This window comes from Falco rusticolus, chromosome 2, assembly GCF_015220075.1.
Source record: "Falco rusticolus isolate bFalRus1 chromosome 2, bFalRus1.pri, whole genome shotgun sequence".
Lineage (NCBI taxonomy): Eukaryota > Metazoa > Chordata > Aves > Falconiformes > Falconidae > Falco > Falco rusticolus.
In genome coordinates, this window is record NC_051188.1 from 28,054,117 (window position 1) to 28,076,652 (window position 22,536).

The following is a 22,536-nucleotide window of genomic DNA, read 5'->3' on the forward strand; positions in this document are numbered from 1 at the left end:
GCAGGAGATCGATGACTGCAGTACACAAATAGCACTTTTCCTTTTGAATCACACCAAAACCAGCAAGTCTGCCTGTTTCAGCTACAGACGATGTGTTCAGTAATTTGCTGTCTGGCTGCTTATTTTATGTATCCTGTGCAATGTAAGATATCAAATTTGAAATAATGGAGGAAAGATATGATAACTTTTGCAATTATACACATTCTTTTTATGTTTTTCTTCCCAGTGCCTAAGATGCAGTTTAAGGAATCTGTATATGTAGGCAATGAAAATGATGGACAGATTTCTGCCATGATATACAGGAGTGGGGATATCCGATACACATCCACTGTGAGGTGCTATACAAGGCAAGGTTCAGCTCAGGTAATGATGGACTTTGAAGAACGTCCTAATACTGACAGTTCCATCATCACATTCCTTCCTGGTAAGCTTTTGATCTTATTTTAGAAGCTTTGAGTCTACCATGTTTTGTTTTGCTTTGCATTGCTTTGCTTTCCTTTCCTTTGTTTGTTTGTTTTCTTTCATTTTAATTGTGTCTTCTCACAAAGTACTGCCAAAAAGACCACTCTGGAAAACCAAGCTTTTTTCTGTACACAATGGGCAGAGTGCACAAATTGTTGTCTCTTTTTGCTTCACTTCTGACATAGAGGGATCATCAATAGGAACCAAAGGGAGGGACATAATCTCATATAGGTTCAGCCTGAGTGCCAGGATATTTTTGATAGCAAAAGCAGGTTCAGTGTAACACAGTAATGGAAGCACAGACCTGCTGTGAGAAAGGAAACTTCAGAAGCTCTGCTCTTTGTTAAGCAGATTTCTGGTAAATACATTTGACTTTCACTGAAGTAAGTAATAGGTCTTTCAACAGGGATACAGCTTTGTAATTTCTGTTTGAACTTTTTTTTCCCACCAAAGTTTTCCTAAGGCAATTCACTAATATCAGATACTTAATATTTCACATCAGACATTAAATACAAATAAGTCAGATGTTCCTGCCTTGAAAGAATATTACCTGATTCCTTCTATTTGTGCAGAACAGTTTAGTCTTTTAAGTTTACACACAGATAATATTTTTACAAGCCCTAAGCAAGTTCTGTCATCAGCATGAAATCCTTGGTATGCCCTTATCACAGAAATGACGACCTTCATATTTCTGTAGATATGTATGATAGTTCTCTAGTAAAGTGAGTTGTTCCATCTATCTTTATTTAGAGATGGCCTCAGCTTTCAGCGCTGTCATGTATTCTATACCTTTGCCATTGTTTCTGTGCAACCAGGATAGAGTCCAACTTGTTACAATTAATGGATCTGGACCCCTTAGGAAGTGATTTTCCTCATTTTTTTTGAGTGTCACTCTACCATTTCTCCATTAAGACAAGTAGCAAAAAGAGATCTGCTACGATCGTATCTTGTTTCCATAAGCTTCTTAGGCATGTTTAATATGTGGCAGTTTCAGTAGTTTTCACATTTCACATGTAACAATGAGCAGGATAAATATTTTGAAAAATTTTTTTCTCCTCCTAATGGATAATTTATTTTCTATAGGGGGAAAAAAACCCACCTCAGAGAATGAACACAGTCAGTATCCTGGTCTGGTTCTTCTTGAAGAGCTTGGATCATAGTTGCATGTGTAATGATGAAAAAATACTGTAAATTGACCTCTTTCATATCCTATGCTGTTCCTTTTGTCGGCGAAGTAGGAGTCATTCTCGTGATGATGAGCCCACTAAGCCTGACACTTGGAGCCAGACACTGTGCACCACTCATAACTCTTGCTGATCTTGTAGAAGACCTAAGACAAGGCCTATTTCCCAGTCTCTGAACATCTAGTAAGTCTAGACACATTAATTTGTGAGTGCTCAAACTGAGTATTCTGCAACTCCAAAGCATTTTTAAGGCAATAACCTTTGTTGCTTGGAATCAGTGGGAGTTTAAAAGATACTAAAATCAAATTAAATAAGTGAAGGTCCACACAGTTGGAGAGTGTCCAGTCAAAAGAGACTGGACAACTTCAGGACAAAATTACCATTATTAGTGCAAGTTTCTATTACTCTGTTTCCTCGTGCAAGTATTTTTTATTTTTTTTTTAAATGCACATTGTGGGAGAGGTCACTGAGGAGTATTTTATTCTAAGATAAAACAAAAGGAACAATACACATGAAGTGGATATACCAGATAGAAAATTGTCTTTGAGAAGTCCCAAAATAGTGGATGCCACTTTAATGAGTTTTCATAGAAAGCTAATGATTACCAATTCTGCTTTCACTATTGTCATTACCCATTAACTTATGCAGTGTCAAGGTGGATGCCTTGGCCAGCAGAAGCAGTCTGTGTTCCTTGAGCTTGGGAAGAAGTATTGTAATAGAGCAAAGAACACCTAAGTTCTGCATGATGTTACCTTCAGAATGATTGCAGGTGAAACTGAGAAGCCTTGCACGCTGGTGCTTATGGATGATACTTTCCATGAAGAAGAGGAAGAACTACGCCTGGTTCTTGGCACTCCAAGAAGCGATTCTTCGTTTGGTGCCTCTATTGGTGAACAAAATGAGATGCTGATAAAGATTCGGGATGATGCAGACAGTAAGAAATTTTTTTGTTGTTATTGGCTTTTGGAAGCCCATTTGTGTGCTCTAAAAACATTTTTCTTCTGTTTGCAGAGGCTATTATTAAGTTTGGTGAGACCAAATTTAGTGTGAGTGAACCAAAGGACACAAGGCAAGTAGCAGTTGTAAAAATCCCAGTGCTTCGTTTGGGAGACACTTCCAAGGTTTCTGTTGTGAGAGTTCATACAAAGGATGGATCTGCTACTTCTGGAGAAGACTATCACCCTATATCAGAAGGTAGGATCATTCAGATGATTATCACATCCTACTATTTGGTTTTGTTCATGACTTTAATGTAATATTTGAAAAATTAAGTAACTTTATGAATAGATTACTTTGCAACTACATCTATTAATACATTTTGCTATTTAAATTCAGGACAGACGTGATCCCATGTGGTATGCAACTGCTCTTAGAATACTAGATATCAGTGAAGGTATTTGCAAAAGAATTGTGTCTACTTTGAAAACATCTGTAGCTCAAGTAATAAATGTGGAATAAATCTGTGAGTGCCACCTTAGTAACATTTGCAAAGTGTAATACCATTATTTTGCAAAAACATCTACTTATAGGATATGATTGTGTAGTTGATTCTCAAGCAGTTCATTAAGCTAATGGCTTTTGCTCTATGTAGGAATTAATGTCTACTTCTGTTCATTTTTTTACTTTCATAATAATTAAGCTTTATTTCTATATCTCTGCAATTCACTGCCCAATGCTCCTCACTAGTAATGAATAAGGAGAGTTGTGCAACAGAATAAGAAATTTCTTAGTTGATAAACTTATTTCTATTAGTCGCCCATCAACATGGTTTAGTGAATGACTAATAGACTTTGTAGCACTATGAATTTTTTTCTTCTAAAGTTTACGATAATACATGATACTAAGATTAATCATTCATTGCTGGAGTGCTTTTACAGTTTTGTATAAACTGTTTTGGTGCCCAGTCCAGCCGAAAGATAGGACTTATTTTTGAACACCCAGTAACAACAGTGGGCTATCTCCGAATTCCATAAAGAGGCACTTCCCACTAGTAATATTTGAAGAGAAAAATTGTTAGCAACAAGAAAGTTATCAACCCATAGCTTGCTAATTACAGTCACTTTGCCTTGTGCATTTTAGAGTTTTGCTCTTTCCTTTTGAAAACCACAGGAATTTTTAATGTCAGCTAATCCTTACCCTGTACGCATTATCTATACACATTACCTATACACATGGCCTTGCTTTACCCTCTCCCTGCTGTGCACTGACAGCACACAGGAGCAGAGTTTTCAAGGGAAACATGCTACTGCAGAACAATAACAAGAACCTTTGAGAAAGGTCTGTGATCTGCAGGATTTCCCCACAGAAGAATCAGAGCATCTGTTGGTTTAGGGACCCTGCCTGTTCAGTCGTGGGTATAAACCCCACATCCCTAACTGGGTTATCTGAAGGAAGTGTGACAAGCTGAAATTCAGTAAAATTCTTAGCTCTCACACCAGCATGTTTATTACCACAAAGAGTATTTTCATGGCTTAGTAAAATTTAAGGCTGGAAGTATCATTAGACTCATCATGGATTGCAGGATTCTCCCAGTTTCCCCTAGCTACTTCTGTAGAACCCAATAACTTTTGGTTAGAGGAAGTATACACTTCAGAAGGGGCATCCAGTCTTGGTTTGAAGGCACCAGAGAGGATGAGTGTTTCTTAGTGTTTTGCTTCACTGACCAGTCCTTATCGCTTCATCATCACCATACATACTTGAGCAGAGCTCTTTAGCATCTGGTATTTTTTGTTTGTGACAGTATTTCAATATACTAATCAGAACATCATTTTCTGCAAGTCTTTTTTTTTTTTTTTCCTTCTGGTCCTCAGTTTCTGTTGGTCTTTTCTGTACCATCTTTGATTGATTTGACATCCTTTAAAAACAAAGACAGTAGAAATACACCTACTATCACTCTCACCCATTCCCTAAACGAACGTTAAATAGTTTCTGTACTACTTCTTCCTTTAGTAATTAATACATCCAAGAACCACAGCACTCTTCTTACTGTCAGTATGGTATGCTGACCCTGGCTGGACACCAGGTGCCCACCGAAGCTGCTCAATCACTCCCCTCCTCAGCTGCACAGGGGAGAGAAAATATGATGAAAGACCCATGAGATAAGGACGAGGTGATCACTCAGCATTTACCGTCATGGGCGAAACAGGCTCAACTTGGGGAAATTAAGTTAATTTATTACCAATCAAATCAGAGTAGGCCAATAAGAAATAAAACCAGATTTTAAAACAGCTTCTCCCCTACCCCTCCCTTCTTCCCAGGCTCAACCTCACTCCCAAATTCTCTACCTTCTCCCCACAAGTAGCACAGGGGGACAAGGAATGTGGGTTTTGGTCGTTCCTCACATGTTGCTGCTGCTGCTTCCTCCTCACACTCTTCCCGTGTTCAAGCATGGGGTCTCGCACACAGGAAGCATTCCTCCATGAACTTCTCCAGCGTGGGTCCTTCCCACGGGCTGCAGTTCTCACACCCTGCCCCAGCCGGGTCCCCCCACGGGTGCCGTCCCTCAGGCACAGCCGGCTCCAGCCTGGGTCCCCCCGGGGTCCCCAGCCCCGCCAGCAAACCTGCCCCAGCCCGGGCTCCTCTCCCCGCGGGGCCACAGGCCCTGCCAGGAGCTGCTCCAGCGTGGGCTGCCCATGGGTCACAGCCTCCCTCAGGCACCCACCTGCTCCGGCGTGGGGCCTCCAGGGGCTGCCGGTGGGGATCTGCTCCTCCGTGGGCTTCCTTGGGCTGCAGGGCACAGCCTGCTTCACTGTGGTGTTCACCACGGGCTGCAGCGGAGTCTGCTCCAGTGCCTGGAGCACCTCCTCCTCTTTCTCCTTCACTGACTTTGCTGCCTGCAGAGTCGTTTCTCTCACATTTTCTCACTTCTCCCTTCTGACTGCTGCTGTGCAGCAGTTTTTTTCTCCTTCTTAAATAATGTTAGCACAGAGTGGCTACCACCACCACTGATGGACGCAGCCTTGGCCAGTGGCAGGTGCATCTTGGAGCTGGCTGGCCCTATCCCTGTCAGACATGATGGAAGCTTCTGGCATCTTCTCACAGAAGCCATGCCTGCAGCCCTCCCACAACCAAGACTTTGCTACACAAACTCAATAGAGACAGATAAGACTGAACTTTTTATCCATCATGGCAAGCAAAGTTTTTTCAGAGATAATGCTTTTCAAAATGCAGTACCCTTTTGTGTAACTCTAGTCTTGTATCTTGGTTTTGGTATATGCCATTGTAATTAAATGCATCTTGTATGACTAAGGCATGATAAATACTTTTTATTGAGATCTCCTCAGTCTTTTGGTCATTCATGTTACCAACGTTTATGTAATAATTAGTCCCAGGTAATTTTCAAGGAATTACTTTCTGTGAGACTAAATCTTGGTCTTTGCAAATCTCTTTTGATGATGATAATGCTTTATTTTCAGTGATTTCCATGTGTTCACTGCTATTCATTATTATTATTTTTAGCATCAAAGAGGTTAAACTAAATATATGAACATCTGTAATTTTAAAAGTGAGTATTAACTGCCATCTCTCGTGGCTGGGTCTAGAATTACAGCTTGTTATGAAAAAACAGATTTATTTTTAAGTGTCTTTTTATATTTTTAGAAATTGAGTTTAAGGAAGGTGAAACACAGCACTTTGTGGAGATTGAAGTTCTCTTTGATGGAGTAAGGGAGATGAGAGAAGCCTTCACTGTTCACCTGAAGCCTGACGAGAACATGGTCGCAGAAATACAGGTAACAAACTGATGCAAAGTCCTCAACAGCAAAATCTGGTAAACAGACCTTACTTTCTGGCTCACAGCTTTACTCTTCTTCTAAGGTTTATACACGCCATGTATATGGCTTGTATATCTTGGCTTGTATCTTAAAAGACAAAGAAGATCATCCCAGCTGACACAGTAGTACCTACCCAAAACAGATTGTTGCCAAGGGAATAATGTTCGTGGGGTCATGGAAACAATGAGAGACTGAAGTCTTCAAGATACCATTCCAGACACATTCTCTTCATAGAATCAGTCCTAAAAACTGATATCCTCTTGGAAACACACCCTGGCAACACAATATAACCTCTATGCTGTAAAAAGAGCAATTAGGTGAAATATAACTTCTGCTTTCAAAACCCTTTTAATATTCTCGTTGTGTGAAATGAAATAGCCACACTTTCGTATTTAGCATTATAACATATGTACTTCTAATTTGAACAGTATATTCCTCTGATTCTGCATATAATGTTCTTCAAACCCTTTGACCGCTTCATCAGTATCACAATATATATAGTCTGACTCCAGGTGGCCAGACAGCAGAGACACAGCCTTTGCTGATGACAAGCGTCCCATTTCCACCAGGCGTTAAAGCATACACTGCACATTAGGGTTCTGCCAGAGTACTGAAGTGATTCAAGAAAGCTGGGACAAAAGGTACCCCACTGGGTCTGGTATCTTCAGTGTTCTGAAAAGAAAAATATAATTTTAGCTCTTGCTTTTGTAGTCTGCAATATACTTTCCAGTGCCTCAACCCTTTTTCAACAGCTCATCCAGTTGAGGTGTTAGAACTTCTTTGAGGACAATGTTCCAAAGGCTACACATATTCTGATCAAGGTCTAGCCTGAATCCCCTTGTTTATTTAAATATTCACAGAGAACTATTTCTGCCTTTTCATTGTTCAGACAGCCAAGGCCATTGTTTACATTGAAGAAATGAACAGCATGGCAGATGTCACCTTTCCCTCTGTCCCGCAAGTTGCATCCCTTTTGATATATGATGATATTTCTAGTGCCAAAGACAGAACAAGTCCCATAGCTGGCTATCCTGTCATCTGTATCACAGTGAGTATCTCTGTGGAAAGATGGAACAAAATCAGTATATGGATTTTGTTCAATGGACTTTAGGCGCTCAGTATCAATCCATATTGTTGTGAGTCACGCATGAGACTAGAACTGTCCTAAGAGTTAATCTACTTTGTCTGGATAACAAATCAATTTTCAAGAGGACAAAAAGCATAGAAAGATTTTTCACTTGTTCATCACTAAGAGCAGTTTGATGTTCACACTAAGTCTGTGATTGCATGATTTTACTATTTCCTGCATTGTCTTGCCTCAATTTGTGGAGTTAAAATCCCTGGCGATAAATTGTTTTCAATGAGTGATACAGACTGAAAAATTAGTACTGTCTGTTGAAGTCCTACAGGCTTCTTTCATTGTAATTTTGCAACTGAAAAGTTTGCATGAATGTTCATATGCATTGAGGAAGGTTTTGGACTCTCTGCATCTTCAGCTGGTTTCTCACACCGTTCCTTATGCACAGGAATGCATCTTATGTTGAATAGTTCTCCTAAATATAAAAACCAAAAGAAATATTGAAATCCAAAATATATATGTGAGAGTGTAGTCTGTACCTTCATAACATAGTTAGATTTTCACCAATAAACCATAATTTAAAATAATATTTTTATTTCAATAAGCATGGTTAGACCTGCCTTTTAATATACCATAACAGTGCTGAAAGTGTTACTGTCAAAATAAATTGATTTCTTAATAGATTTATTGGAGTTGTCAATTCCATGTTTTTGAGATTACTGACTCTTGGTAAATTAAAATTCCTTTGCCATGAAGCAAAAAAAATTTAACACATCTGCCTTGTTCTGCAGGCTTGTAATCCTAAATACGAAGACTTTGACAAGACTGGTTCTATATGTGCCAGTGAGAACATCAATAATACTCTGACACAATACCGGTGGCTTGTAAGTGCACCCACTGGTCCTGATGGTGTGACTAGCCCCATGAAGGAGGTTGACTTTGATACCTTCTTCACTTCCTCCAAGATGATTACACTTGACTCCATTTACTTTCAAGCTGGTTCTCGTGTCCAGTGTGCGGCTCGTGCTGTGAATTCAGATGGGAATGAGGGTCTTGAGCTTATGAGCCCTATTGTAACTATAAGCACGTCAGAAGGTAAGACATCATTACATATTGCAAAACCCCCAGACCTCTTTTGGATCCCAGATTCCATCCTAACAAAATCTGATTAGATGATCAGGTGTTTTGACATTACAGTCTCAGCTTTTCTTCTGTTGTTTGTAGAGGCGGTGCAAAAACTCTTCTCTTCACACAGCAGAGAATTGTGTGAAGAAAATGGTTTTTCTCTTTATTAATTTTCCACATCTTTAAAAGCACAACTTTAAAAACAAACTTTTATGTTTAGGAGAATAGTATGTAATGTGCAATGGAATTAGTGAAAGCTGGTTTCTGTTGGCCTTTGAATTCAAATGTAGTAATGTTGTGTTGCAATCTCAGCTCCTGTTAGACATTGGAGAACCCACATGGGAATGCTGTTAGGAATGCTTAGCCAGAAGAAAAGCTTCATCTGGCATTCTGGCCTCACTGGACACCCAAGATTCAGTATCTTCCTCGACTAAGGACTAATGCAACTGTTGTCCAATAATGGGGTGTAGATAAAATTTTTTCATGGTTGAGTTATTCATAATATTCATCCTTCTTTCTGATACTTTCTTTGTCTCTCTCTGATACCTAATCAGTACCGAACTGATGACGCTTTCTCTCAGCCAGCAGTTACTGTAGCCTACCTCCTTTGCCCAGCCAGCTCTTTTCATGAAACTTGTACTGAACAACATTATGAAGCAGAGATGAAGAGCTGACATGCACATGAGTACAGTCTGAGAGCATATGATATTTTGTTGCAGAAAGCACAGATACTTATGTTTATTTTATAATATGGAGAGTGAGTAATTGTCAGCAATCAAGGTAAATTACAAAGCCTTCTATTTTATTACCCATCTGCAGCCATTTTGCATTCTTTGTGTCATCTCTGCTGCTTTCATAGCAAAATTAACTCTTCTGGGTTTTGTGAGACCTTATGATAGATAATAAATTACATGATTGTTCATTTGCAGTATCATTTTCATTTCCTTGGCCTTTCCAACTAAATATTTTAATTAAAACAGTTTATTCTGCTAAGTTAGGGCTCTAAGTAGCTTAATTAATAGAATCTCTATTAACCCCTATCCTTTATTCCACATTTTGACTGTAGGCTCAAGTCACCTTTGTTTGTACTATCAGGAATCCTACACCCTAAAGAGGACTCTGTCTAAGGGTATTGCCTACAAGGCGCAGTGTAGTGCTCATTAAAGGCAGACAACCTTATGCTGGGTGAGCTAGTTCTGTCATGTGAAACAGACTGGCTCAGTTATAATGTGTTACTTGGATTACACTTGACAAATTAACAGGGCTGGTTAGCTCAGGCTCAGGACTGAATTGCCATGCATATATTACCTGAGGTAACCTGTGATGTGGAAATGAACAATCCTGAAAATCGTGTACAACATAAAGGAAATTCTAAGATTCTGTTTTGAAAGAAATGCAATGTTCAGAGCAACCTGACAAAATCTTGAATATTTTCAGTTTTGAGGATGCTTGACCTCCAGTGCATAGACCAAATTCTCAAATGTAAGGCAGATTGTGAAAAAATTGTATTTAGCCTCTTTAGTATGCTTTACTTGCATTTGAGAAAAAATACAAACAAAAGATGCTATCATGTACAGAAGAGAAATTTTGTTTCCTCATGCCAGAAGTTTCCAACTTGGAGTTGCTGAGCCAGATGAGGTGCACCAGAACCAGTATGTTCTCCAAGAGGAGAGCCCTGCCTCCTCTTTTCTTGTAATCCCTCAGAAATGGGCAAACAGTAGAAATGTGGGCAAAGGCAACTGTTTTGATTTTCCATTTCTACTGATTTCTTTCTTAGAGTACCTTGTGATCCTTTGGCCATTGCATGACAATGTGCTATGATTCTTGTGGCCAGAATGCAGACACTTCTGCATTGAATGATTCAACTACAAGCCGCATGGATTTCAAATTATATGATTGCAAACCTAATCTTCTGGTCCTACAAAGCAGGACTAATACCAGAACAAGTTGAACTATCCCTCAAAAGGATTGCCAAAATAAGTTACAGATTCTTCTTTCTTGGACAAATTCAACATGCAACTGAACAAGGCCCTGAGCAACTTGATCTAACTTTGAAGCTGGCTTTACGTTGGTATATGTACAGTATTTCTAAAGATCCTTTGACACAATATTCTAACTACATTTCAGTCACTAATGGAACAGAGGGCTCAGAGAGTCCTATGAAGGCATATATAGGTTCACATCCCAATCCAGTGCCAAAACCAACTGAACACTACTCAGGTATCTTCCATAAATCTGTGTGTGTGCTTAAGAGGGTGGGAGGAGTAAAAGTGTATGCCTCTGAGGACCTGTGTGAGAAAGTATTGGCACTTGACACTGACTTCACGCTATGGTTGACGCATGCAGCTGAAAATGTACAGGTGCGGTATCATCACCTGGTTCTGAAAATGTGGTCCAGCTGATCTAGCAATGATTTCTGTTTGAACCCTCTTTTGCGTAAATTCCTGTTCAAACCTCTGGTAAATGCTACTGAAAGCATTTACTTGTCATTCATGAAAATTCTCCTTGTTTTGGAAACTTGTACAGTGGAAAAGAGCACATCTAAAAATAGTGCAAGGGAAAGTACAGGTTATTTCTTCTAGACATAAAGTTACTGTCTCTTTTTTTCCATTAGGTCTTTGTCAACCTCATATGTCAGGAGTAGTTGGAGCAGAACCATTCTCTGCCAAACTGCGCTATACCGGCCCAGAAGATCCTGATTATGCCAACCTCATCAAACTGACTGTCACAATGCCACATATTGATGGTATGACAAAATCAGCTGTGTAGTTGAGAGAACACATACAACAAGCTGTTATTTGTGCTATTTTATTGGTCATGCCATTTTAAATCATGTCATTTTAAATAGCCTAAATAATAATATAATCTTTTAACACATGGGACCAGAGAAGAATGTGATGAATGTAAAAGTGCAGTTTGCAACAAGGTGCATAAGATACTGTATTGATACATAGTCTTTGATGTGAAGATTGTTTTCAGATTAATTGCATAGTTTACATAAGTTGAACTAGACCTGCACTTTGTAAAACTCCTTTGAAGTGCATAGAGATATACCAAAGAAGAATTTATTTATTAAAAAAATATAAAATCAGTTAATTACTATGTGCTTCTGAAAAAATCGCACTAAGTCCTGACTAAAAAATATGTTGGAGATTTAGAAAATTTTTATTTCACATTTCATGGTATAAAGATATAGCTGTTGTGGATAACATTCTCATACACACTTAGCATATCAACTTTCTTTGAATTCTAAAGTACATTATAAGTAAAAAATACAGAAGCACTGCATAACAAGCTTAGTGTTTGACAAACTTTGGCTAAATTAAGCAGCTCTGACAACTGAAATTTAGTGATAGTGATATAAATTAATATTTTTTAGGCATGCTGCCTGTTATTTCTACAAGAGAGCTCTCCAACTTTGAGCTGACCCTTAGCCCTGATGGAACTAGAGTTGGAAACCATAAATGCTCCAACCTCTTGGATTACACAGAAGTGAAGACCCACCATGGTTTCTTAACTGATGCTACCAAAAATCCAGATGTGATTGGAGAGACCATTCCCTATCAATACAGCCCAATAATTAGGGGCTTCAATACCCTACGCTTCTACCGCAATCTGAATCTGGAAGCCTGTTTATGGGAGTTTGTTAGCTATTATGACATGTCCGAGCTCCTCACAGATTGTGGAGGCACCATTGGGACAGATGGACAGGTACGGAAGTGTAACTTGATTTTGTACTGTATTCTTAAAATGAAAGATTTCCCTTGTAATGCAACTGTGCTGGTAAAAATAAGTGGGTTTAGAATTAATTTATTTGGAAAATGTTTTGGGTTTTTTTCTTAAGAAGAAACAGACTTCCCCCAAAGCCAACTTATGTTATAAATCTATTGATATTCATTAAATGCTAATAGGTTATATATGAAATCCTTGTCTGACTGAAAGTAAGGGAATAATTTAGTTTGAATGAAATTTGCTATTGTTATCTCCCAATACAGTTTTGAAGTATTTTAGGACAAATCAATCACACTTTTACTGTATAGTGAGCCACCTTAGTCTTTTCTTAGAATGAAAAGCTTCTAAAGGATTGCTTTTAGCATATTTATAGTCTGGGCTATTTAGTGTTAGTCATGGTGTATCTTAAAAAAGAGTTTAAAAAATTGTGAAGAGCCTTCTTGCTGATAACATTGGACTGCAGTGTCCTACCAGCTGCTTGGCTCTGCTGATCTCGCTCACTGGGTAACAAGACCCACCAGTGCAGACAGCACAGTGATCTTGCATCACCCAGCAGAAAATTCCTTGGTCAGGAAGCAATGAGAAGCTGCTAATATGGAATGGACAAAGAACAGAGCTGTGAAAGTGGTTGGGGAGTTAAAACAAAGAGACTGGTGAGACCGTCAGGTGTTCTTTGGAAAATTATTTCTATAGATCCATAGTAATGTGGAAGCAAAAGGATGCAAGATTTTTTCTGGTACATTGAGAGCGAAGTTAATCCCTAGGTCTTCCTTGTATAATTACCATATAAGCCTGTCTGATACCACTTAGGCTCTGGACTACAAAAGCTGTAGCTATGAAGATCAGTCCTTTATGACACAGAAAAGTCTCTTTGGGGAATAATCCCACAGGCTGGAAGAAAGACTGGAAATGCAGTACCTCATTTCAGAGAAGTCCATCCACAGCATGACAACTGTGTGATAAAGCTAACTTACTTTACTGGCTTGCTAGCCTTCCTTGTTGAGCCACTGTGGAAAGGATCAGGCCACTGTGTGAAATGGCCATAATTTCTCTGCTTTTTGGCAGGTGTTAATTTTGCCAAGGATCCATCTGTTTATCAGACCTCAGTAGACTTATATGCACAAATTCTTATTGTAAGTCCGAAATGACATGAGGCCTTAACAGATGAGAAAAGTGTGTTGTTGCCCAAAGAAGCCTATGGGCATGTGCAACAACAAAGCTGTTTTACTACTAAAAGCATAGGTGCCAACGGACATGTAGATACCTAATCAGATAAACTGCTTTTCCTTTTTTTTATACTTACACACCTAAAGTCCACCATACTCTGTGGGTGTCCGCAGGTGATCAGTCAGTTTGCTGGACAAGAAATTGCACCAGGTTCTCTTTAGCCCTGAGTTCAGTTCCTAACATTCTGTCCCATTTAACTAGAGACTACATACTCTGTAAGGTATAAAACCAGAAGGTCTCTGCCTTCATGTTGAAAGCTCACTTGATGCTGGTGCATCTGCTTGGGATTGCCCCTCTGCTACAGGCAGATCCTCCTACAGGCACATTCCACTGGGACTATGAACTGTCAGAGGGAAGAAGGTGGCATGCAAGTGTGGAATGTAAAACTTACACATTCCCACAAGATAAAAATGACAGTAATCTTCACTGTTCTTAGAATGATTTAATTTCTTCAACTCATCATCTTTGACTATCTCCTTATGCCCATGTAAATATGCAATCATATATTCTTATTTCCCACACAACTCAATGATAAGCACATAAGCACACACAGCTGCCAAGCAGCTGTGGCTCTGATTCTGTGACCTATGCAAGGCACTTCTCCCACAGTGAAAAGAAAGGAAGGCCTGGTATGAATCCTTTCCATTTTGAATATTTTTGTGTCATTTAGGGAAAAGGCTGAATAGCTGTTTTAGACAAATATGTGTTTAAATAAAACCTATATGTGTGTAAACAAAGGAGAGGATACATTCCACTGTTTTGGTAAATGAAAAGAACCTGTATACTCAGTTGTGGAGGACATGCATAAATGCTAATGTGAACAAGGCAGAGAGCTGTTCTTGCTTTAAGCTCCAGAAGCATTATGTACTTTAGGTAAGACCACTCATTTAAAAGCAGAATGGGGTGAACATGAGCTATGAGAGCCATGAAACTGCAGCTGAAGTTATTCTTTAGTGCCTCGTAGGTTATGGCTAAGAGGTTACAGTGTGTTAAGTGAAATATCAAGCTGAATTACTTCTAGCAGTGAAGCACTGCCCCACAGCCAGTATGCGCTTCGCTGCCTTCCCCGTTTCCCCCACCTCCATTTAATTCTTCTCCAGGTTTGGTCTTTATCTTCACATGACCCCCTCCAGCTGAGAGGGGAGGCAGTCAGTGCCCTATCTCTGTGGTTGTCACCATTGTTGGTTTTTTCTCCTTCAGTGAACAATTAATAATCCTCCTCTGTGAGAGGAAAGCTGGCAGCTATGGTTTTCACCATCTTTTTTTAGCACACAAAGGAAGCTTAAGTTCTATTATACAGACAGAAGAGATAAACAACAAAAACACTCTTACCACATCCTGCTACCACTGCAAATTTAATAGCGTCAGTTTTGGCTAGATCTCTAAGCTCAAAATTCTGTTTTTTGATTCTAGCTCTCCAATACCTGTATGGTCAAACAAAGACAGTACTGTTGCTTCAGAGAGATTTCACAAAAGTAACTGGCAACATCTTGTGTGATTGTGGAACTTCACTTTATAGGTGTTCCTTCTATGGTAGGGGAAGAAGATGAGTTTCAATCAGCAAGAAGTGAGGTGGGAGACCTGCAGCTGGTGTAGTTCTTCTGGCAGTGCTCCTAGTGTTTGTTGCAGGCTGCAGCTGTCTTAGCCAGTTCCCATGAACTCCTGAACTGTCATAATACATACAGAGAAGGTCTGAGATTTCTTTTTTTTTTTTTTTCTTTGAGACCTTTTGCTTGTGACCCATTCTGTTTCTCAATTACTCTGTGCTTGAGCAAACCCTGCATGAGTTAGATGCAGCACTCCTTTCAGTCTACAGCTAGACGCTTTGTTCCTGGGGTCTGACCATATTCACCACATCTGAAAAGTCAGGAATTTATGTGTCTAAACATGGATTTAGATGTGCAGCTTAAGCACCTTATATTTAAAAATAAAGATCTGCTCCTCTTTAAATTGAGCTAATTCTTTTGGATTGTAGTTCTGTTCTGGCTAAAGTTAAGGTCAGCTTTGATGGTTAGCAGCAACAGCGTTCTTTTGGACAACCTGCAGTAACAGCCTAAGTGTCAGTGTCTGTCTTTGGATATGTATAGGCCTCAAAAATGTGGAACTTGCCTACCTAAGGGCTGTCTTCCTGTATTTTCAAGTAATTAGTAAATGTTGAACTTCATGGGACATTGTGAGAGTCAAGTACTACAGGCACCTCATTCTTAAGATGCAGGTGTAGAACAATGACATATTTATGAAAGGAAGTTAAAAAATGAAACAGTGAAAACCAAACAAGTGGCTATCCTTAAATAAAGTATATATAGAAGTGTTGGCCTAGACTTATTTGATAGTATGGAGTATCATTTGATCTCATTTCCTACTGTTATAACTGTTTGCTGTAGCCAGACATTTTGGCATTTAAAATCTTCTGTGTGGTTCTGGCCAAGTATTTATATATGGATGTTACTTTCCCTAGTTCCAGTCCATTGCCAAACCTGGCATAGGGAAGCAAGGAAATTACCGTTCAAACAAATTTTATTAACAACAGCCAATTAAGAAAGTCTTTGACAGAAACAAGAAAGTAAAGAACACATATTAAAATACTTGAATGTACAGATTGATACCTTGAAGTTACTGTAATTGAACACAGCTGAGCACTGTGTTTTGTCTCTAAGTAAAACAGTTATTTCTGGCCAAAACTGAAAATGCCTTTTTTCCAGTATGTTCAGTTCACATTTATGCCACACAGGTTATGGCACAGAGTGTTTGGAAATCCCATGTGAAAACAGATTTTAAAATCACGAATGTACAGCCACAGCTTATATGAGGCAGCGTACAGAGTTTTTTTATTACACAGAAACATTATATTTCCAGCTTTACCAGTTCTAGTTTTACCAAAATTATACTTTAGGGGGAAAAGTCAGCTCTTCTGAAAATCTTACTAGATGCTGTAAAATGCAAATAGACAGAAATATCTAATTTCAGATTTTTTTGTTCAGTGCAGCCACCACAGTCAAGTTTAAGAAAGCCCTGCAACTTGTATTCCCTTGACATGGAAGCTCGCTAACAGTCAAACGTTTTTTTTCTCCAGCTGCAAACACATGCATTCACTAAGCGCTGTGAAGAAAACACTCTACTATAAAGTTAATGCACCAGCTGTGTAACAAAGTCAGAGGTTAAATTTTTCAAGGAGCTGGCATTTCAAGGCTGTATTGCATTCACCTCTCCATTCAGACTTCTTTAAACAAACCTGCTTTGCATTTCACCTGTGACCTACCTGGCTGCCTGCCTTCTTGGGATGAAATCTTAACTTTACCACTTTGATATTGTGTAAACAGTTACTTGATAACATTGTTAAACTTCTGTGACTCAGATTCACAGACATAGCAAGTAAATGCAACAGAAAATGAGGTTTAGGCCAATTTGGAGGACAAAAAGACAGTTTTCATGAAAACTTTGTTTCATTGGGATATACAATATAAAACATGAACTTGTGTTATTTATAATTCTGATTTTATCAGTACTAACAATGCACACACACACTGCCAAGTTCTGCCCTCTGGAAATGTAAGCCAGATAAATAAAGCACAATATAAAAGTAGAACAGAGTCCATGCCCCAAAGCATTAACTGAAAATATTTTTTGTTGTAAATATTCTCACTTGTTACATGACAGATTCTCAAACTAATTATGTTTTTTTACTTAATGAAGTTTGACAGTTTGCAACAGAAAAGGGAACAAAAGGAGAACACCTATAGAAACTCCCATTAATATTTCCTAAGTCTTAAATGGGAATTGTCAGTGTTCAAAAACAGATCTTGTGCTCTGCAAAATTTTGACTTGCAAAAAAGTAATGTATGAAATTCTGCTTCTTATATCAATATCCAGTATAAATTATGTTCTTCCCTCACACACATGAATTTTGAGATGTGCTATTTGAGTGATCTGTGATGTACACTTTTTCAGATACTAACAGTAAGAGTTCCCTGCTTGGAAAAATTTGAGTCTTCTGCCTTCTCAGGTTCTCCAGACCTAGCACTGTCACAGATTATTAGACACAATTTGCCCAATTTAGCTGAGCTGTTGCTGTAGTGTGTATTTCTCTCCTGCTATCTGAAGGCTAAAAGTCACACCCACCTACTATTGTTTAAAATTAATGTTAATGAATATAGTTTTGTCAGTACAACTGCTAAAATCTCCTGTGCATAGAATGCATAGATACATTATGCACCTGTCCTGTCTCTCTACAGCAGTTAAGCTGATCCTACACTTACACAACTCTATGTTACCATTTTGGTTTCATCAGTGTCACATTGAGATAAAATATGAACAGCTGGCTACTTTCAATAGGCTTCGCAGGCAGTGCTGGAAAATAAAGATAACTCAATGGAAAGAATGTTTTCTCATGTTCACCTAAACGGTGTTAGTAAGAGGGCTAGAGAAGTAAGACTCCCCCATCTGTGTAACACATTCCATCAATTCATTTGGGGGGGGTGGGGGGGGGTGGTAGGGGTCTGCTCACTTACTCTGACACAGTTTTCGTCTGCAGTTAATTTCCTTTTTATGTTATTTGAAAGGTCCTCTGTATTTCACGTAGCATGTCTTGAGATTTTTCTTTTCTGCCTACTGAAGATTAGTTTGCCCTTCATGGCATTTTCCTTGACAGCAGGAAATGAGGGGGCCTTGTAAGTTTTCGTTTCCTGTTAGGAAAGAGAACTATTTATTCAGTAATTCTCTGGCTATCGGTATTGTAGGTTTTCCTCCACACCCACAAGTCCACAAGTGCCTGAAGAAGGATTTGTATGCATAAAAACTCAATCAGCTGGTTTAGCAAGAACCCCTTCCTCTCTCTACATGCCATGAATCACACATAAGGGCAGCTGTACTGATGGAAGCACACAGACGTTCATACCGATAGCCAGAGAATTACTGAATAAATTCCTAGGCTGGGGCAAGCAGCCCTGCTGCCCGGACATATGGGTTTTGCTAAAAAGGAAGACCTTTCTAAATTCTAGGGTTCTAGAAATGAAGACAGTTCTTTAGCACCATAGTTTCAGATTTGCCCACAAAGCAGTGGTGATATATGGCAAAGGAGCAGTGTTTCAGGCAGGCTAGACCCAGAAGGGATCCCATGGTTAGATTTCCACCAGTACAAATGAGTTGAGCTAATACTACGCTCCCATTGAATGGAGGCAAGAAAACCCTAACATGTGGCTTACAAACCCCATTAATGGATTGTGTTATGTGCACTGCATGTGAAGAGCCAATAGTACCTTGGACTTGAAATTCAAGAAAAACTTTGAAAGGAAAAACTTTGAAAGAAGGTGTTTGGGTTTTTTTCACTTGAGGTAGCACAAGACACCGAACTAGAAGGGGTTTGTGGATCGCTCTGTCCAGGCCACTGCCTTAACTCTATGTAATGTGGTCCCAACACTAGTAAAATTAATCTAAAAGCTAATAGGATTTCATGGCTTCACTATTCTTGTTAAATGCCACCACGCTGAGTGCTAGAAATTCTTCTGATTTCTAGGCTGTGTTTGTCATGGCCATCTTATTCCCGTCTGTTCCCATGTCAGCACCATCTTTCATCATCAGTGGCCTTCTCTGCTGTTCATCTCCTGACGTGTATAGACAGCATTCGTATTCCCTCTCAGCCTTTGTTGTACTAGGCTAACCAACATGGCTATTTTAGTCTCTTCTCATCAGATAATTATGCCATTCTTGTGATTATGTTGATTTCTTTTTCTGCAGTCTACAATGCAAAGTAGGCTTTTTCAAGCATGGATGATCAAAGCTGTTCCAGATAAGCTCTCACTAGCGCTCTGTATAATGGCATGCATGCTTCTAATTTCTACCCCATTCCTCAGTTTATCTTAGGATCATATCACATGGAGAGGGTAGAAGGTCATAGTTATGATGTGATCAATTCACGTACCAAAATCTTTTCCCCTCTATTGTTTCTAAGCAAAGTCTTTAATTTCTAGCAGAAATCTCTCTCACTAGTTTCTATTACTTTAAGCTGTAAAATTTCATCTCACTTCTGTTATTCAAGTCCTCAAGGTCATTAAATTCTCCTTGTGTGATATTCCAGTCCTTCTCTACATTATCATTAAGCATGATGTATGCTTCTTTTCAAAAGGATAGTGGACATACATTAAATCATGTACCTTTGTCTCTTCCTCATAAACAAGCTGAACTTCAGGTCTTTGACTTCAATGTGTAATTCTTACTGTACAACATGCAGATGTAGAACAAAAACACACAGAGAAAAGACGACAGTTTGTCTGGGATGACTTTTCAATAGCAACACATTTGTTATACTAGCAAATGTGTTCAGTTCTTGATACTGTTCCAGGAAATGACAAATGTTTGAGGTTACTCCTGAATTAAGGGCAAACCATGATGCACTTAGAGTTGCGTCATAGCTATATATATATTTTTTTTTTTTTAATAAAGTGAGAATTCTGTGTTGTTATTTGGAACAATTTAGCAAATTGTCTTAAGTAACTGCTGAGATATTTGTGCAGGTTTCCCAAAGATAAACTTGCAGCTTAAATAGGCCTAAAGAATAATATATTTGTCTAACTTTGATTTGTCATCAAATACATATAGAGAAGTAAACCCTCTTGTTTTGTTCCAAATAGAAGCTCTTGATTGTGTTTCTGTAAAACCAACAAACATTAATAGAAAATAATCTCTTACTGTAGCTTCTCATATTATCTACCAGGCTGCTTTACTGCATGACACTCTGTGTTTCCAGTTTGTCTGCTGTCTAAGGGCTAGCACATTGTATGGAACAATGCAAACAATGTCAGTGGAAAGGGTTTGGTAGCATAGTGTGTAGATCAAGGAGTGTCATGCGTGGAAGTGAGTTGTGGCAGCTATGAACATTTGCCATAATGAACTCCTTAATTAGCTCAGAGTGTTCACTCAGTGCTGGCAGTAAATTTGTGGTTTCATAGTGTTACTGAAAGTTTTGTCTGGCATTTGGAAATGTAAACCAGCTGTAAAGTAATGGACATTCAGCCCCCTGACACGGCACTGTGTGAACCCAGAAACAGTTTGTTTATTACACAGATTGTAAAGTACTTTGAATGCTGGAGTTTTTTGATAGTGCAAAACACTCTTTAGAAGCTTGTAAAGTAATCACTCCAGGGAAATGTTCAAATACAAATTTATGTATGGAATTTCTATCGGAAATAAATGAGAGTTGAACACCATTTATGCCTTTGAAAAGTTTTCCACCGGGAAATGATCTCAATGCCTTTCCTTCCGTGGCTTTCTAAGAAAATCCAGAATGCTCTAAATTGATCTAGATTGCACATTTCTAATCAGAGAGATGTGAATGAAAAGGTATTTTTAACAAACCGTAGTTTCAAAGTCTCTTCAGAAAAATTTAGATCCACATATCATGTAAGAGTTATCTTAAGAGGTGACAGTTTACTGACACTGTTGCTCTTGTCTTTTTTCATCTATATATGAGAAGAATATATAATTCTCTGGCTGGTAATAACTAAATACAGTGCTATTGTTTTTCACAATATATGCATAAAGGGTCTGGTTTTAAATCTATATCAACTTGAATATTATTTTTACTTCTTCCAGACAGTGATAAATGGTATGATTTGTGTGTTTGCATGGAGTGTTAGCTACTGTCCATGCACAAAGGAAGAAATAGTTCTAGATGAGTAAGTACAGTCCAAGGAATCAGTCTTGCAATGACATCTGAGCAAATTCAGGGTCTTCCAGAAGAGCTTCTTAGAAGATAGTAATGTAAGACTGTAAGCAAAAGAGTTGGTTAAGGCACAAGTATAGAGCAAATGCAAAAGGATATTTCAAAAATTTCTAAAACCTTCATTTGTTGCCATGTTGCTTATGTACTTTAAAAACCTGAATAAAAATGAGTCAAAATTGAGAGGTTTATGTTTTATCAGAACACATATTTAGTTTGAAATACAAAAATGGATCTTGAGGAGATGTAAGCTCAGGTGAAATACATTGAAATGTGGTGGTTTGGACTTCATCTGCAATTTGCAAAATAAGAGAATTTGATTCAGTCACAATATTTATTTCAAGTTGCGTCTTCTCTTTCTCTTGCATTTGGATTACCTGTGCAATGTTGCCTTTCATGACCACTAACCTAAATAAATAATTTTCCTTTTTATAGGTTCTCAACCTAGTGCAGTCCTATGTCACGCTTAGGGTCCCCTTGTACGTCTCCTACGTTTTCCACTCTCCGGTGGGTGTAGGAGGCTGGCAGCATTTCGACCTGCAGTCGGAGCTCCGGTTGACTTTTGTGTATGACACTGCCATCCTGTGGAAGGATGGGATCGGTAGCCCACCTGAAGCAGAGCTCCAAGGTAGTTGCTGGTTTTCTTTTCATCCAACTCGTCTTCTTTTACTAAGAGTATAGTTTGCACACAGTAGGATGTTTTTTTCAATCATTCTAATACTTTAAAAAGCCCCCAGAAAGTATATAATTTATTATCAGTTGCAAACTGTCATTTCCTAGGACTCAGTTCTCTGCTGGGGTGTTTATGAAAACCATGTAAAGTTGACATCAGTTCTTTTATTGCAAAGAAAGATAAATGTTTTGTTATGTTTGAAGTACATGTGGAGAAATTAAAACATCTATTTCTACTCAGAACTTCAAGGTTCACTACGTGTTCATATTCTGTCACCATACAAGATGCTTGCACTTCAATGAAAAACAATTGATATTTTTCTGCGGTATTTTTTTCTGGACATGAATGTGCCGTTTCAGAAACCTTTGATGTTTTGAAAACATGAATTGTGAAATATTTGAAATATACAGAAATATATAAAGGGTATAATAACCTGTCCTATGTGTTAGAGTAATAAACTGTGAAACATTCTTTAAATGTGATAGATACTGTCAATAAATGTTTGTGACTATAACTAGTCAACAAATCAAACTCTATCATTACAGAATTTATCTTTGCAAAAAGTTAAT

The 22,536-nt window shown here is 38.6% G+C and overlaps 1 protein-coding gene across 1 annotated transcript in view; it reads left to right on the plus strand.

The window, feature by feature from the left end:
• The window catches only part of FREM2 (FRAS1 related extracellular matrix 2), a 140,196-nt gene that overhangs the window by 103,166 nt on the left and 14,494 nt on the right, over positions 1–22,536 (plus strand). The window contains exons 9-17 of the mRNA XM_037377789.1: positions 227–424; positions 2,416–2,580; positions 2,658–2,840; positions 6,246–6,376; positions 7,308–7,466; positions 8,288–8,591; positions 11,236–11,367; positions 12,001–12,332; positions 21,730–21,922. Coding sequence (XP_037233686.1) covers positions 227–424; positions 2,416–2,580; positions 2,658–2,840; positions 6,246–6,376; positions 7,308–7,466; positions 8,288–8,591; positions 11,236–11,367; positions 12,001–12,332; positions 21,730–21,922 — 1,797 coding nt within the window. The remainder of the gene's footprint in view (positions 1–226; positions 425–2,415; positions 2,581–2,657; positions 2,841–6,245; positions 6,377–7,307; positions 7,467–8,287; positions 8,592–11,235; positions 11,368–12,000; positions 12,333–21,729; positions 21,923–22,536) is intronic.